The following is a 17639-nucleotide window of genomic DNA, read 5'->3' as shown; positions in this document are numbered from 1 at the left end:
CACCATCCCTGCGGTGAAGCATGGCGGTGGCAGCATCATACTGTCGGAATGTTTTTCAGTGGCAGGGACTGGGAGACTAGTCAGGATCGAGGGACAGGTAAACGGAGCAAAGTATAGAGAGGTMCGTGAAGAAAACCTGCTCCAGAGTGCTCAGGAACTCAGACTGGGGCGAAGGTTCACCTTCCAACAGGACCACGACCCTTAGAACACAGCCAAGACAACGCAGAAGTGGCTTCGGGACAAGTCTCTGAATGTCCTTCAGCCAGAGCCCGGACTTGAACCCGATCTAACATCTCTGGAAATACCTGAAAATAGCTGTGCAGCGACWCTCCCCATCCAACCTGACAGAGCTTGAGAGGATCTGCAGAGAAGAATGGGAGAAACTCCCCAAATACAGGTGTTCCAAGCTTGTAGCGTCATACCCAAGAAGACGCAAGGCTGTAATCGCTGCCAAAGGTGCTTCAACAAAGTACTGAGTGAAGGGTCTGAAATKTCTAAAAACCTGTTTTTGCTTTGTCATTATGGGGTATTGTGTGTAGATTGATGAGGGGGGRAAAAACTATTTMATCARTTTTAGAAGGTTGCAACGTAAACAAAATGGGGAAAAAGTCAAGGGGTCTGAATACCTTCTGAATGCACTGTATGCATATACTGTAGACTCTGAACATACTGTACATTCAAATGGGATATCCTCATGTTAAACTGAGTCAATATGTCCTATCCCTTCATATACACTTASTATAGCCTTTCAAACTGCTCCAAACATTTGTGGGTGTTCATTTATATCTATCATTTCAGGGCATAGGGCTGGCAGACCTACTATATCAACGGCTAWGTGGATGGACGGTATGTTGATGCAATTAGACACAATAAGCAAAACAGTACACAACTAATTTTGGTTTTATATTGAAGTACTAGGATGAGGATAGGATAAGAATTTGGAAGGAGCTGAGCGGAGGCTGGAGAATACCTGATGCTTTTTGATGCTTAAATGCTTAAATTTAAATGTAAATGAGAGTGGCCTGGTTCCCACGTGTTGACTACTGCAGTCAGTCTTGTGYTACTATGAAAAAGTACCTGTTTTCATATCCATCAAAAGGCCATGGAATTGGACTGGACAACACTATCTTTTCATGGCTTGAATGTGTTTAGAAGCTATAAGGTTCTGGTCAAAAGTAGTGCCCTATATAGGGAGCCAWTTGGGATGCATCCRGTGTCTTTACTGTCACCCAGAGGTGAAGATGCCACCAAAATATGGCAAGTAGTGGATGTAATACATTGATAAATGGGAGACCACACACCCCCATACACACACTAATTGCATCTAGGAATATGCAGCTTTTGGGATTTTGGGGCTCTGTGAGGATTGAATTGTGTCTCTCATCATGGTAAAGTAAATGTAAATTACACTTAAATGGCTGTGTGGATACAAATTGTAGGTTATCGGCTATCCGGCTCGAAACAAGTGATAATGGTATGGCATTAATGGTAAAACGGAGTGAAAGTTAGGCCTAGATTATCTGTTTTGAAGTGAGCTTTGCTACCGAATGTGACAGAGAGCTATCACCAGTGAAGAAGAGTGTCTTCATTCTTAAAATGGCACCATATTGCATACTCTACTCCCCAAAGYGTACCACATTATGAGTCATAATACCCATAAAASCTACCATACATTTTTCCCATAGGGGATTTTTAGAAACATTTAAAATAAGGGCTGTGTTTTGTGTAGGCTTACCCTGGTGTTTCGTTTTGATAACCATGTAAATCTCTTTCGGACAAGGTGMCTYTTATCAATGTATTTGCCTGTATTTACCCCCCAAAATGAAATGCTAATTAGCTGCTAATGTGGCTATCATAAAGAAGTACAAATGCCAGGATGATCTGGAYGAGACTGACGAATYRAGGCAAAGGTAAGAACCTCTGGATTAACCATCTTTTAGCGAAATGTAGTAATTAATACATTTGCTACATTTCTTTAAATGGACAATTCTGTGAACTGTCTTGTGACAGTTCTAAATTGACACAATACCTGTTGGCAAAGGTGTCAGATAGAGATGACGTGCAGTAGCTTGCAGATTTGTACGTCTACTTGGATACTAATTAGCAATTTTCGAATCTGAGAGTAAATAGAGCCAAATATATKGATTAAAGTCACCTTGTCTGAGATGTACATGGTTATTAAAACATCATGCCAGGGTAAGCCTACACGAAACAAAGCCATTAAGTATTTCTAAAATCCTCTACGTGAAAAATAAATGTTTGGAACCATTAYCCTTTTTGACCACTAGGTTTTATGGGTATTATGACACCTCCACTGTAGGGCTCTSGTCAAAAGCAGTGTACTATARGGAATAGGGTGCCATTTGGGTTGCAGACAGTGTCATCATTCCACCTCAGTTGGTCATGCTGACATCAGAGGAGGGGAGGTGGAGACCAGAGTATTTTTGACTCACCAAGTTAAGTCTCTTTGGCGCTGAATACTGTACTTCTTTGGCTTCCTGTAGTTGAAGGATATTCTCAGGAGCAAAGTYTACCACCCTGCAAAGTCATAAATGGGAACATTYCTAAATTGCCWAGAAAAATTAAGGATTMCAGCTTTTATTACGTCAAATTTGTCATTGAACTCCTAAATGTATTTGTGTGCGGCTACATTTTTYAACTTTAGGTGCACACATGCTCCTTGTAAAAATTGGTCAGCGTAGAGCCCTGGTATGCTGAAGTTTAACCATCACTGCATCTAAGGTGTCATATCAGTGTATTTCTCATGCATATGAAGGTCTCACAATAAAATGCCCTATTCACACTCAATGAAGACAACAATCACAGGCTATTTGAGATCATTGAAACTAGAGGAGTTGTCCTTAAACAGCAGCTACACTTGCTCAAATAAGCTCTACAATTTCATGTTTGTCAAATATGTCCCCATAACAAAACATGCAAATTCAGTTGAACCAGTTCCAGCTGATTTATTTAGTTTTGTCAAGATACAGCCTTCAGCATGACGACACGTAACGCAGATGATCCATTTAAGAGTAGCCTATATTGCACAAAATAATGAAGAAAACAATATGTGCCATTAAGATGATAAAATGCAAGAAAATGCAGTTTCACACCTGCTATCTGGGACCCATTCACACCGATATACATAAACTCCTAACTTTACTATTTTACAGAACATATACAATCTTGAATCTAGTACCAGCAATGAGGTCTATATTCCCCAATTGCAATTTAACTCCTTAAAAACGCCCCAAATCTGATCTAGTTCTGTACATACATAGCTTAAAATAAACGCAAGGCTGAGATGCAAATTGATATTGTTTTTTAACCCTTGCGTGCTAAACTAAAATGAAACCGGGTAGAACTAGAAGTGCCTGGGAAAAAATCTCACTGAAAGCACAGTAAGTACATTCCCTTAGTTTAACTGTACAAAAATATGCCTGAAAATATTTTACTTTTTTTTTTTTAAAGATGAGGTATGTTGGTTATGTATCAAAATGCTGCTTCCTGCCATACCTGTGTTCTACAGCGGGTTTAGCCTACTTTTCCATACCAGTAGGGATTCGGAACTGATAAGAAAAAAACTGTTTTGTGAAATACAGAAAAATCACATAAAACCTTTTGAAAAGTTACACATCCTGAATGAACAGTGTCTCAGATTTAGCCTCGGATCTGCCCAGTCGTGTTTTCAGACCCCAAGTGGTTACAAGTAGGATGGGAATGCATAGTTCAGATTCTACTCTTTGTGGTCCACTTTTAATTTGAGCAGTTTCACTGCAGACCCGAAGAAATCCCATAAAACCCTGTCAGGGTGACATGAATGTCACATTTTTTTTGCAATGGTACCACATTGTAACTAATCTTGGTTCAGTTCATGGAGGACCCCCTCCTTCCCTCCATGGTAATAACAGCGCTGGGGAGGGAACYGGCTGATCATAACGCTGTCCCACCGACTACCAGAGAATGACTCCTTCTGTACTTAGTTAACTAGTAGGTAAATACCAAATCTGAAAAGTTAGCCTCAAGCCAATCCCCTGCGATCATTTCGCTCAGCTCGGGGGTGCAATAGTCTGGGAATTCAAAGTGAGAGCTGAGGCTGCCCTCACTGAAAGAGTCCAAGTCCTTATCCACAAAGGAAAGAGACAGATTCCCTGAATTCGAGTTCCCCAGCTCCGCTCCGTGAGCACAGGATGCTAAATTTAAACTGAAGTCAACCAGTAAATCATCCGCGTCTTCGCTGGACGAGCTGGACACGGACCTGAATGAAGATGCTGGTGAGAGTGAAGCAGGACAAGTTGTGCTCTGCTTGGTAATGTTCTTGAAATTGTAGAACAGTCTGTTGGAAGCTGTGTTCGGATTCCGGGACTCATCGTACATGCTCGCGCCCTCCGTCTCGGCAGTGGAGCTCAAAGTGGGGCTCGCGGGCACTTTGGCGATGTTGTACGGTATCGGTTCCTCGTCTTCCTCCACTTTAATCCGAGAGGACAGCTCCTCCTCGTAGTCCTCTTCGTCATCCTCATCGTCAGTATATTCCCGTTTTACGGACTTGCTAGTAGTTTTAAAGCTGGTGAAAACATAGTCGTAGCGRGGGTCGTGAGACGGTCTCGTTTTCACCACCTTGGTAGTTTTCAATTTAGTGAATTTCTTACTGGGAGCTTTTACATGTTTGAGGCTGGTCTTCTCCGGAGACTGCACCGCTGGTTTAGTGAAACTGTCGAGCTTTGGTTTCTTCTTGGGTCGGTACTTGTAGTCGGGGTAGTCAGCCATGTGTTGTAGCCGGAGCCTCTCGGCTTCCCTGATAAACGGGATCTTTTCACTGTCCTTCAGCAATTTCCACCGCTTTCCAAGTCTTTTGGAGATTTCCGCGTTGTGCATGTCCGGAGACTGCTCCATGATCTTTCTCCTCTCGACTTTCGACCACACCATAAATGCGTTCATGGGTCGTTTGATGTGACCGGTTGCTGTCTTGCACCAGTCAGCTTTCACGGGTTTCAGTGGCACCGGGCTGCACGCCATAATTTCGCTTTCCTCCGTGTCTGTAGCTTCCCTGGACATGCTACTCTCCGTCTCGCTGTGTTCTGTTTGCTGCACCATGTTTCCGTCGTATGTTTCAAAGCCACTGCAGGGTTTCAAATACCCACAGTCACTTTCTGCGAACTCCTTGCTTTGCTAACTAGTTTTTGGTCACTCTTACACCTCCAGCTCATTCAAACAACTMTTTTTCAAAGTTATCATCAGCCCTCTTAACTAGTTCTTTGGGCTTTCATTTCGGGTACGTCATTTTTTTWGTACCCAATCACGGCTCTTAACTCCTCCCAGCGGCCGCCAGACATTCTTTTAACCCTTTGCTGCCACRCGAGATTTCATTGGTAGTGGGGGCATGTGGGTGGAATTATTCATGCTGTCTGGATTTATACCTCAGTGGGTGTGCGAGACAGGAATATTGAATGCACTGATGGTAGGGATTAGATGGGAAGATACTACATTGGGAAAGTCAAAAATAAGTGCATCAGTTTTATACAGTCCGCTCCATAAAACAGTATTATTGTATTGCATTGTTTTTAGTGGTGTAAAGTACTTAAGTAAAAATACTTTAAAGTACTACTTAAGTCGTTTTTCAGGGTTTCTGTACTTTAGTATTTATATTTTTGACAACTTTTACACTACATTCCCAAAGACAATAGTGTACTTTTTTACTCCATACATTTTCCCTAACACCCAAAAGTACTCGTTACATTTTGAATGCTTATCAAGACAGGAAAATGGTTAGATTTACGCACTTATCAAGAGAACATCCCTGGTCATCCCTACTGCCTCTGATCTGGCAGACTCACTAACACACATGCTTCATTTGTAAATTATGTCTGAGTGTTTGAGTGTGCCACAGGCTATCCGTACATTAAAATAACAAGAAAATGGTGCCATCTGGTTTGCTTAATATAAGTTTTTTTTATTTATTATTTATAATTTGACTTTTGATACTTAAGTATATTTTAGCAATTACATTTACTTTTGATAGTTACGTATATTTAAAACCAAATACTTTTAGRCTTTTACTCAAGTATGACTATTGGKTACTTTTYCCACCACTGATTGTTATCTCTGGCCAAACAGGTTGCTATATTATGGAATGGATAAGACACTGATGGTGACACCTGACCTCAATAATATATATTATTTAAGCAGTAACCATAAGAGTGTTTATGGTGTGTATTTCACTCTTCTTTTGTTTAACAGACATCTGATGAACACAACATATTTCTTTAATTCCATTCTTTCACTTTTAGATTTGTGTGTATTATTGTGAATTGTTAGATATTACTGCACTGTTGGAGCTAGGAACACAAGMATTTCACTACACCCGCAATAACATCTGCTAAATATGTGTATGTGACCAATACTATGTGATTTGAGGACTATTACTCTTGTGTTATAATGATGTGAATTGAAGCCCTATTGTGTTGAAAACAAAACAGAAGTGTGATTGTCAATCATTTCTATTGTTTGTTACTTTCTTCCCACTGGCAACTGTACTTTTTATGCATTCAGTGACAGACACAGTCCAGGCGAGTGTATTAGTGAGAGAAATATAACGGTACATCTCTATGTACTAACTCTGCATTTATCCCTGAACACGAATCCATTCACAAACAAACACACACACACACACACACACACACACACACACACACACACACACACACACACACACACACACACACACACACACACACACACACACACAAACAAACAAACACAAACAAAAAAACAAACAAACAAACACACACACACACACACACACACACACACACACACACACACACACACACACACACACACACACACACACACACACACACACACACACACACACACACACACACACACACACACACACACACACAGAGAGAGAGAGACATTATCAAAGACTGGCGCATAGATTGCTGTGTCAAGGAACAGAACAGCCTCTCTCTAAAGACCACCCCAGCATCAGTTCTTATTTGCCCGGTGCCAGATTCCCCTCTTGCAAGGCTTTTTCTAGCTCTCTTTTTGGCCCCTAGAGGGCATTCATTTACCAGCACTCCAGCAAACCCACTCTTCTACTCTACCTTCCCCCCATTCAATCTCATGTGATGGCACATTAGAAATGCAGAGAGAGAGATAGGGGGAAGGGGTAGAGAGGGAGGAGAGCACTCACCAGCATTAATTTTCCTCAGGAAGTACACCGGGTAGTGTGGCAGGACCCAGCTTCAAATGCGTTACCAAAACAGACAGCTCAGGCCCCAATGTTCTCATCAGATTAGGCCTGTTACATATGGCTCACACACACACAGTGACATATTGTCCAGTTTGACAATTTTGCAATAGGTGTGTGTGTGTGTGTGTGTGGCATATATAGCCGAAACCTAAATAATTGTCTATCTAATTTAGTCATACCTGTCTGAAAGAATGACTAGCTGTTGCTAGCTGAAGTGTTAGCTGGAATTAGCTGAAGTGTTGCATCATATTTGTGTTTATAGCCTTTCATCAGCCCTTTAGTGCTTGTTAGCAACAGCCAAGTTAGTTATGTGGCATGAGAATGCAAAAAGCTATCATCCCATTGTATTAATGTAGTGTAACATATTAATATTTCAAAACAACAACAACAACACCTGGTGCAAAAAACACACAGCTTTCCCAAGTAGCATCAATGATATCCTGTGCTTTGTTAGATTAAGAGCTTTTTTAATATCAAGATGGCATAAAACACAAGTGAAGACTGAAAAGGCAAAGGATTCTATATGTGAATGTTTTCATCTCACTCCACAGTGCTTATCTGTAAGACTGAAAGCAGAGGATCAATACCAGAGCTCTGACTGTGGGGCCTATCTGATATTGAAGATCCTGGGATGGATTTCTTCTGAATAGCCTCCAGACAGGTGTACTCCATTTGCTTTCCCTCACCTTCTGTGCTCACAAAGGCAAGTCACCTAGAGGAAGAGGGGAGCTAATGGTGACCATTAGGGCTGTTAACAGAATATCTCTTGTGTGGGTATGGAAACAAGCAGTTGGGGATTGCTTTATCGCCGTTGTTTTGGAAGCAAAGCTGTATAAGCAAGCTGTTCTCCCTGGAATGTGAGTGACTGGTGTGTGGTGGATGAGCGCTAGGTGGCTGGAGTGGCTGTGGAGATAGTGGATGCATACCAAATGGGACCCTGTTTCCTTTATAGTGCACTTCTTTTGACCAGGGCCCTGCTGTACCCATGCTGTGAAACAACAGCATCCTATCACTCCTTACTGGGGAGTCTCTTCATCTCACGGAAGAAGTCGTTCTGAGTCTGAGGTGTTCACTTGAGTTAATGAAAGCACTCAGACTACTGAAATGTCCTTTATTACAGTTCACTGCAGTTTACTGCAGTTTTAGTACATTTCATGAATCAAATGAGCAACAGCATCTTTAAAATAAAAATAAATATTTAGCTCTGTTCACATTATCTAGTTAATTTGTTTTGAATAGCTTAGCATTGTGCGTRTTGCTAATGGTCCTCAAAACAGATTGCGTTAGAGGCAATATGTTGTTTGCAGCTTTTAGCTATTTGCAAGGCAGTAGGGCAATAATGCTGTAGGCTATGTATGAGACAGCTGAGATTATAGCCCGACAACAATCAGTTACAGGAAGGGTGGAGGTTGTAGACTAGAACACTCTGTCATCAGGATTAGTGCTGTGAGTGTCACAAAGCCATACATACTGTAATGAAGCTGACCTGCTGTTGTCTCCACCACATTCTCCAGGTGTATGTCCCAAAYGGCACCYTATTACCTATGTTGTGCTCTACTTTTGACCAGGACCAAATAGGCTCTGGTCAAAAGTAGTGCACAACATAGGGAAAATGTGTACTATTTGGGACACATCCCAGGTCTGCCACTTCGTAGACCATTAAAAACTGGAGGGTCTTGTCATGAATGCAAACAGAGTCTGCTTAACACTTTAGAGTGTTTGTCACAAGCAGACACATGCAAACAGCACAGCAGAGGGGCTGTAAATCTGCTCGCAGGTTCTCCCCTCCTACCTCTTTGCGTGTGTATAGAAGGGGGGGGCAGGGGCCATCTTATTAGCATCAACTAGCAGCTTCCTGTGTCTTGGTCTTAATTACAATCACCTGAAGTCAGATAGGCCTACTGTCTGTAAATGTAACCTATTCCATACAAATAAAAAATTTATTCACACACTCATCTCTCTTTGCTGTGGATTTATTTGACCTGCGTTTCAGCCAAAGAGCCTTTATCAAGGTGTGATGAATGTAACCTGTTTCACCACCATCAGGCAGCAGACTGATCTTGTATTAGAGTTAGTCTACATAGATGGATATTTAGTGAATTGTATGTAGTCATTCCTTCACATCCCACCTGCTCCGTGTGAAATACACAGAGAAAACTCAGGGGATGCATATTGCTCACAGTCTACCCACACAAGTGGGGCAGAGGTGGCAGAAGCCTAACGGTTGGACCAGTAACCGAAAGGTTGCTGGTTTGAATCCCCGAGCCAACTAGGTGAACAAATCTGTTGATGTGCCCTTGAGCAAGGCACTTAACTTAATTGCTCCTGTAAGTTGCTCTGGATAATGTAAATGTGTGAGCTCAGAGCAGACTACTTGATGATGTCTTGTAACCTGTTGTTGTGTCTGAGACTCAACAAGGAGGTGTTCAWACTAGGCATGGCCGGGGCACCCACTGACAACAGCAATGTTTGTCTGTGTGTTTCCCCGCAGCCACATTTGTTTACCTCTTTGTCTTGTAATAGTAAATATGTATTCAGGAGCTCTCGGGGGGTGCTGACCTGCTATAATGAGAGTGTGTTTAGTCTGAAGACCAGGCCCTCCGTTGATGGATTGTCCTGCCTGCAGGGAACTTTTTTAGTGACACTCTGTATGGTGAAGGCACATAAGGGATGCGTCCCAAATGGCACCCTTTTCCCTATGGGCCCTGGTCAAAAGTAGTGCACTACATAGGGAATAGGGTGCCATTTGGGACAGAGTCAACATGCGGGACTGTCGTAGTGGACATAGATTCGTGTGTGTGTKCCTGCCCTTTTCAGACTATTGATTCCTGCAGCCGGCTCGGTGTCATATGCTTTGTCCCAAATGGCACTCTATTCCCTATATAGTGCACTACTTTTGACCAGAGCCTGGTCAAAAGTAGTGCACTATGTAGGGAATAGGGTGCCATTTGGGACACATATTAGTTGTATGTGCCATGCATACGGCCAGAGAGCCGAAAGGGCCTGACAAWGCCCAGAGATGGACATATCTATCAAACACTATTGCCGTGGTGATTATCCCGCTCAATACGGATTAATGAAATCACATTTATTTGTGTTGGTTTCTTAAGGCAAATTGCAAGTTCCATGATTAAAAGTAGAGAGGGACTTATGGCTGGGAAACTGTAGCATGTAAGTCTTATACAGAGTAGTGGTTGATCAAGCAAAAATAACTTGTGCTGCGAGTTTCCCTCCTAAGCATCACAAAAGTAAACAATCCGAAAAAGACTCAAAACCCTTTACCCTTTGAACAAATGAAACAGGAGACACTTTCAGAAAAGGCCTTTTGATAGCTGACTACAAACCTAATCAACTTCTTGTGCAGTGTCTTTCCACCTTACAAGTCTTGACATGTCTGGTAAGGGCAGGAGGTAACATAAGATGGTTAGTGCTRTGTTTTAAATGCTTGCAGATCTTTCAACCACAGTCCACCTACATGCATGTCCTGAAGGCATGTCCGAAGAGGCCTGCTATACTGGAGCCATTCTCCTCTTATAATGAGAGGTTGGAGCTGGAGCCTCAATACCGCTGTGTTTTATTCCTAATTTTGATGTGTTTATGTTGTATTTCTTCCTTCTTTGTGTTCTGAATGCTTCTGTAAGCAGCATATTACTCTCTACATTCTGTACTGTATTTATTTAAGCAATAAGGCCCGAGGGGGTGTGGTATATGGCCAATTTACCACGGCTAACGGCTGTTCTTAKGCACGACACAACGCAGCCCTCACGCAGCCCCCTCAAACACCTGAGTTGCCTTATTGCTATCATAAACTGGTTACCAACGTAATTAGAGCAGAAAAAATACATGTTTGTCATACCAGTGGTATATGGTCTGATATACCATGGCTGTCAGCCAATCAGCATTCAAGGCTCAAACAACAGAGTTTATAAAAAAACTATTAATTTATGGTATATGAGCAGGAGGAGACTACGGGTTGATAAATATCTCCCTCCCTCATACTGGTATCTTTCATATGTCTGATTTTACTGTGCACCTCCATGAATTCAGTTGAAGCTAAACAAAATGAATTAGAAAGCTGTCATGGGCTTACTCACAAATTGCTCCAGATACTTGATATTGAAGTTTCCGGCAAGCCTCTTCAGAGAGACACTCCATCCCAGGGCATGCTCATTTAAAGGTAAGTATGGATGTCATAATTTTGAGCAAATAAGACAATGCGGGAGGGGGCCGGAAGAGGGGAGGTAGAGGTGTTTGACAGGAGGCGAGGGAGTGCTGGAGAGGAGGAGGCGAGGGAGAGGAGGAGAGGAAGGAAGAAGGTAGGAGAGGGGGGGATGGAGAGGAGGAAGGAAGGGAGAGGAGGAAGGGAGGGAGGGGAGGGAAGGAGGGGTGGAGAGGAGGAGGAGGAGCGAGAGGAAGAAGGTAGGGGAGAGGACGGGGATGGAAGGACGGCAGGGAAGAGGGGGTGGAGAGGAAGAAGGGAGGGTGAGGTGGAGAGGAGGAGGAGATGGAGAGGAGGAGCAGAGGAAAATAAAAATACAAAGATAATGATCATGACAAAAGAAGCAATTATTTAAACCTAGTTCATCTGGTGTTGACATTCCAATTAATTACGAAGTGCCTGCAGAGGGCCTGGTTCCTGAGCAGGAGCATGACAAAAACAGCTAAGGGAAGCCGCCAGGATCGACCACAGTACGGCAACCARCGAGTGATGGTGCTTACTCAGGGACAACCAACCCGACTGCAGGTAACATTTTGTCTGGCCCCCAGCAAATGGCCACACTCACTGTGTSTCCCAAATGGCACCCTATTCCCTATAAARGGCACTACTTTTTACCTAAACCCTATGGGCCCTGGTGAAATGTAGTCCACTATACAGGGAATAGTGTGCCATATGGGATGCATACTCCAAATGGCACCGCTTTAGACAGTTTTTGTAGCAACTATAGCACTTCTGTGTGTGTGTGTTCTTATCGAATATCTTCAATGTGGTGGAAACATGGTTGAAATCAAATGAAAAGTTATTGGTCACGTACACATATTTCGCAGATGTTATTGCAGTTCAGTGAAATGCTTGTGTTTCTAGCTCCAACACTGCAGTAATACCTAACAATACAAAACAATACACACAAATCCCCCAAAATGTAAATAAAGAAATGAAGAAATATCAGAACAAACAATGTCATAGTCCAGAATATATAAGCTATATATACAAAAGTATGTGGACACCCCTTCAAATTAGTGGATTCGGCTATTTCAGCCACACCCGTTGCTGACAGGTGTATAAAATTGAGCACGCAGCCATGCGATCTCCATAGACAAACATTGGCAGTAGAATGGCCTTATTGAAGAGCAGATTCTGTGTTTCCAACTTTGTAGCAACAGTTTGGGGAAGGCCCTTTCCTGTTTCATCATGACAATGCCCCTTCGCACAAAGSGAGGTCCATACAGAAATGGTTTGTCATGATTGGTGTGGAAGAACTTGACAGGCCCGCACAGAGCCCTGACCTCAACCCCATCAAACACCTATGGGATGAATTGGAACGCCAACTGCGATCCAGGCCTAATCGACCAACATAAGTACCCGACCTCACTAATGCTCGTRGCTGAATGGAAGCAAGTTCCCGCAGCAATGTTCCAACATCTCGTGGAAAGCCTTCCCAGAGGTGTGGAGGCTGTTATAGCTGCAAAGGGGGGACCAACTCCATATTAATGTCCGTGATTTTGGAATGAGATGTTCAACGAGCAGATGTTCACATACTTTTGGTCATGTAACCTGTCAGCAAAGTTCCTTGGTGTCCACATCACCAACAATCTAACATGGTCCAAGCACACCAAGACAATCGTGAAGAGGGCATGACAACACCTATTCCCCCTCAGGAGACTGCAAAGATTTGGCTTGGGTCCTCAGATCCTCAAAAGGTTTTTCAGCTGCACCATCGAGAGCATCCTGACGGGTTGCATCACTGCCTGGTATGGCAACTGCTCGGCCTCCGACCGCAAGCCACTAGAGAGGGTAGTGCATACAGCCCAGTACATCACCGGGGTYAAGCTTCCTGCCATCCAGGACCTCTATACCAGGCAGGGTCAGAGAAAGGCCCTAAAAATTGTCAAAGACTCCAGCMACMCTAGTCATAGACTGTTCTCTCTGCTACCGCAGAGGCTTCCAAACAGCTTCTACCCCCAAGCCATAAGACTCCTGAACCGCTAATCAAATGGCTACACAGACTATTTGCACCCCCTTATGCTGCTGCTACTCTCTTATTATCTATGCATAGCCACTTTAATAACCCTACCTGCATGTACATAATTACCTCAATTACCTCTACACCGTTGCCCCCTGCACATATATACCCCCTGTATATAGCCCCCTGTATATAGTATATATTTCCTGCTGCTCTTTAATTGTTTGTTTTGTTACTTTTTTTTAGGTAGGTATTTTCTTAAAACTGCATTGTTGGTTAAGAACKTGTAAGTAAGCATTTCACTGTAAGGTCTACACCTGTRTTCAGTGCATGTGACAAATAAAATTAGATTTGATTTGATGTTGTATATATAAATTTACATACATATGTATGTATAATGTTGTGTATAGACAGTATGGACAGTGTATGAATAGAAAAGGTGTGTACAGCAGTAGTTATATAAGATGAGCCTTGACTTGAATACAGTATATACAGTTGAAGTCGGAAGTTTACATACACCTTAGCCAAATACATTTAAACTCAGTTTTTCACAGTTCCTGACATTTAATCCTAGTACAAATTCCCTGTCTTAGGTCAGTTAGGATCACCACTTTATTTTAACCTCTCTGGKACGCTAGCGTCCCACCTCGACAACAGCCAGTGAAATTGCAGGGCGCCAAATTCAAAACAACAGAAATCCCATAATTAAAATTCCTCAAACATACAAGTATTWTACACCATTTTAAAGATAAACTTCTTGTAAATCCAGCCACAGTGTCCGATTTCAAATAGGCTTTACGCGAAAGCACACCAAACGATTATGTTAGATCAGCACCTAGTCACAGAAAATCATAAAGCCATTTTCCAGCCAAGAGAGCCCTCACAAAAGTCAGAAATAGTGATTAAATTAATCACTAACCTTTGATGATCTTCATCAGATGGCACTCACAGGACTTCAGGTTACACAATTAATTTGTGTTTTGTTCGATAAAGTTAATCTTTATGTCCAAAAACTCATTTGAAATTGGTGTGTTATGGTCAGAAATGCATTGTCTCAAACAAACATCCGGTGAAAGTGCAGAGAGCCACATCAAATTACAGAAATACTCATCATAACATTGATAAAAGATACAAGTGTTATTCCTGGAAATAAGATAAACTTCTCCTTAATGTAACCGCTGTGTCAGATTTCAAAAACGCTTTATGGCGAGAAGCCACCTTGCGATTATGTTTGTAGGCCAAGTCACAGAAAAACAATCAGCCATTTTCAAAGAAGGAGAGGTGTCACAAAAGTCAGAAATATCATTATAAATATTCACTTACCTTTGGATCTTCATCAGAATGCACTCCCAGGAATCCCAGTTCCACAATAAATGTTTGTTTTGTTCGATAAAGTCCATCATCTTTGTCCAAATACTCCTTTTTGTTGCGTGTCCAAACTCAAGTCCAAGCAAAAGTTCAGACGAAAAGTTCGTAGAAACGTGTCAAACGATGTATAGAATCAATCTTTTGGATGTTTTTATCAAAATCTAATGTTTCAACCGGAGAAATTCCTTTGTGTTTAGAAATGCAATGGATCGCCAGCTAACTCTCACGGGGCACGCAAGACTTGAGCTCATGGCACTCTGCCAGACATCTGGTTGAAACAGCTCTCATTCTCTCCCCCTTCACAGTAGAAGCCTCAAACAAGGTTCTAAAGACTGTTGACATCTAGTGGAAGCMGTAGGAAGTGCAATATGACCCCATAGACACTGTATATTCGATAGGCAATGACKTCRAATAACTACAAACCTCAGATTTCCCACTTCCTGGTTGGATTTTTTCTCAGGTTTTTGCCTTCCATATGAGTTCTGTTAAACTCACAGACATCATTCAAACAGTTTTAGAAACATCAGAGTGTTGTATATCCATGCATATAAAAGCATATTCTAGCTTTTGGGCCTGAGTAGCAGGCAGTTTACTCTGGGCACCTTATTATCCAAGCTACTCAATACTGCCCCCCAGTCTCAAATAAGTTTTAAGAAYGTGAAATGTCAGAATAATAGTAGAGAGAATGATTTATTTCAGCTTTTATTTCTTTCATCACATTCCCAGTGGGTCAGAAGTCTACATACACTCAATTCGTTTTTGGTAGCGTTGCCTTTAAATTCTTTAACTTGGGTTAAACATTTCGGTTAGCCTTCCACAAGCTTCCCACAATAAKTTGGGTGAATTTTGGCCCATTCCTCCTAACAGAGCTGGTGTAACTGAGTCAGGTTTGCAGGCCTCCTTGCTCGCACACACTTTTTCTGCCCACAAGTTTTCTATGGGATTGAGGTCAGGGCTTTGTGATGGCCACTCCAATACCTTGACTTTGTTGTCCTTAAGCCATTGCTTTGGAAGTATGCTTGGGGTCATTGTCTATTTGGAAGACCCATTTGCGACCAAGCTTTAACTTCCTGACTGATGTCTTGAGATGTTGCTTCAATATATCCACATAATTTTCCTAACTCATGATGCCATCTATTTTGTGAGGTGCACCAGTCCCTCCTGCAGCAACCCATGTGCAGTTGCAAACTGTAGTCTGGCTGTTTTATGGCGGTTTTGGAGCAGTGGCTTCTTCCTTGCTGAGCGGCCATTCAGGTTATGTTGATATAGGACTCGTTTTACTGTGGATATAGATACTGTTGTACCAGTTTCCTCCAGCATCTTCACAGGGTCCTTTGCTGTTGTTCTGGGATTGATTTGCACTTTTTGCACCAAAGTACGTTCATCTTTAGGAGACAGAACGCGTCTCCTTCCTGAGCGGTATGACGGCTGCGTGATCCCATAGTGTTTATACTTGCGTACTATTGTTCGTACAGATGAACGTGGTACCTTCAGGCGTTTGGAAATTGCTCCCAAGGATAAACCAGACTTGTGGAGGTCTACACATTTTTTTCTGAGGTCTTGGCTAATTTCTCTTGATTTTCCCATGATGTCAAGCAAAGAGGCACTGAGTTTGAAGGTAGGCCTTGAAATATATCCACAGGTACACCTCCAATTGACTCAAATTATCTCAAATAGCCTATCAGAAGCTTCCAAAGCAATGACATAATTTTCTGAAATTCTCCAAGCTGTTTAAAGGCACAGTTAACTTAGTGTATGTAAACTTCTGACCCACTGGAATTGTGATACAGTGAATTATAWGTGAAATAATCTGTCTGTAAACAATTGATGGAAAAATTACTTGTGTCATGCACAAAGTAGATGTCCTAACCGACTTGCCAAAACTATAGTTTGTTCACAAGAAATTTGTGGAGTTGTGGAGTGGTTGAAAAACGCATTTTAATGACTCCAACCTAAGTGTATGCAAACTTCCGACTTCAACTGTACATGTGAAGTAAAACAGTATTTAAACATGATTCAAGTTATTAAAGCTGATGAACCAGGCTGGGATCAAGCCTCACTTGTCCACATCACCGTTACATAAAGTCAGAGTCAATTCCATCTCACCGGTGCTTTTGTAGAAAGGGAAACATATCTACATTTGAGGATTACACGATTCATGTCCTATATACAAAGAGCTAAGTGTCTCAGGGAAATCCTAACACCCAGACATGATGATATGATCAATATAAGATATATGGTTGTGGAAATATTTTCCTTTCCCTTTACACAGGCACACACGTTCACACAGCTTGTGGGTGAATCTCACGGATTTTGAATGTTGAATGCTTTTCTCATGTTAAAGAACTTGGAGACCTACAAGTAAAGAATGTCTCCAATGTTAAGCRAACCTCCCAATGAGATTTTCTCTATATTTATCTTTGCCTCTTCGTTTCAGAGGGTACGATAGGGAATATGAAATAGGGTTTCAAATAATGCTATACAGGTCAACAGATAAAATGTAACGCCTGAATAAATATGCACATATAGACTGCTATTTTCCACCTTTCCATGTCAAAGGTCAGCATGCTTTTAGAGAGGCCGCTTTCCATTTTCTCCACACACATCAATCACTTAGAGATTTTTTTGTATTACTTGTTAAACAAAATCTCKTTCTCTGAGCAATTGTATTAGTATAAAATATTATAATGACCCAATTTTTTTGATCATACAATATAGCTCAGTATTTWAAAAAACAAATGTATACAGTCATTTTTGCTCATCTTTATTTAAAATGTTTTATTTAACTTTTATTTAACTAGGCAAGTCAGTTAAGAACAAATTCGTATTTA

The 17639-nt window shown here is 41.8% G+C and overlaps 1 protein-coding gene across 1 annotated transcript; it reads right to left on the bottom strand.

Moving 5' to 3' along the window:
- Positions 1-2951: 2951 nt before the first annotated feature.
- On the bottom strand, positions 2952-5251 carry LOC112069091 (transcription factor SOX-11-like). Its single transcript, XM_024136378.2, has one exon. The coding sequence runs from the start codon at positions 5092-5094 to the stop codon at positions 3988-3990; it is 1107 nt and encodes a 368-aa protein (XP_023992146.1). The 5' UTR covers positions 5095-5251; the 3' UTR covers positions 2952-3987.
- Between the last annotated feature and the right edge of the window lie 12388 nt (positions 5252-17639).

This window comes from Salvelinus sp. IW2-2015, unplaced genomic scaffold (assembly GCF_002910315.2).
Source record: "Salvelinus sp. IW2-2015 unplaced genomic scaffold, ASM291031v2 Un_scaffold906, whole genome shotgun sequence".
NCBI classification, from domain to species: Eukaryota; Metazoa; Chordata; class Actinopteri; order Salmoniformes; family Salmonidae; genus Salvelinus; species Salvelinus sp. IW2-2015.
The sequence above is the reverse complement of the archived record's forward strand: the minus strand, read 5'-3'. Positions and strand labels throughout refer to the sequence as shown.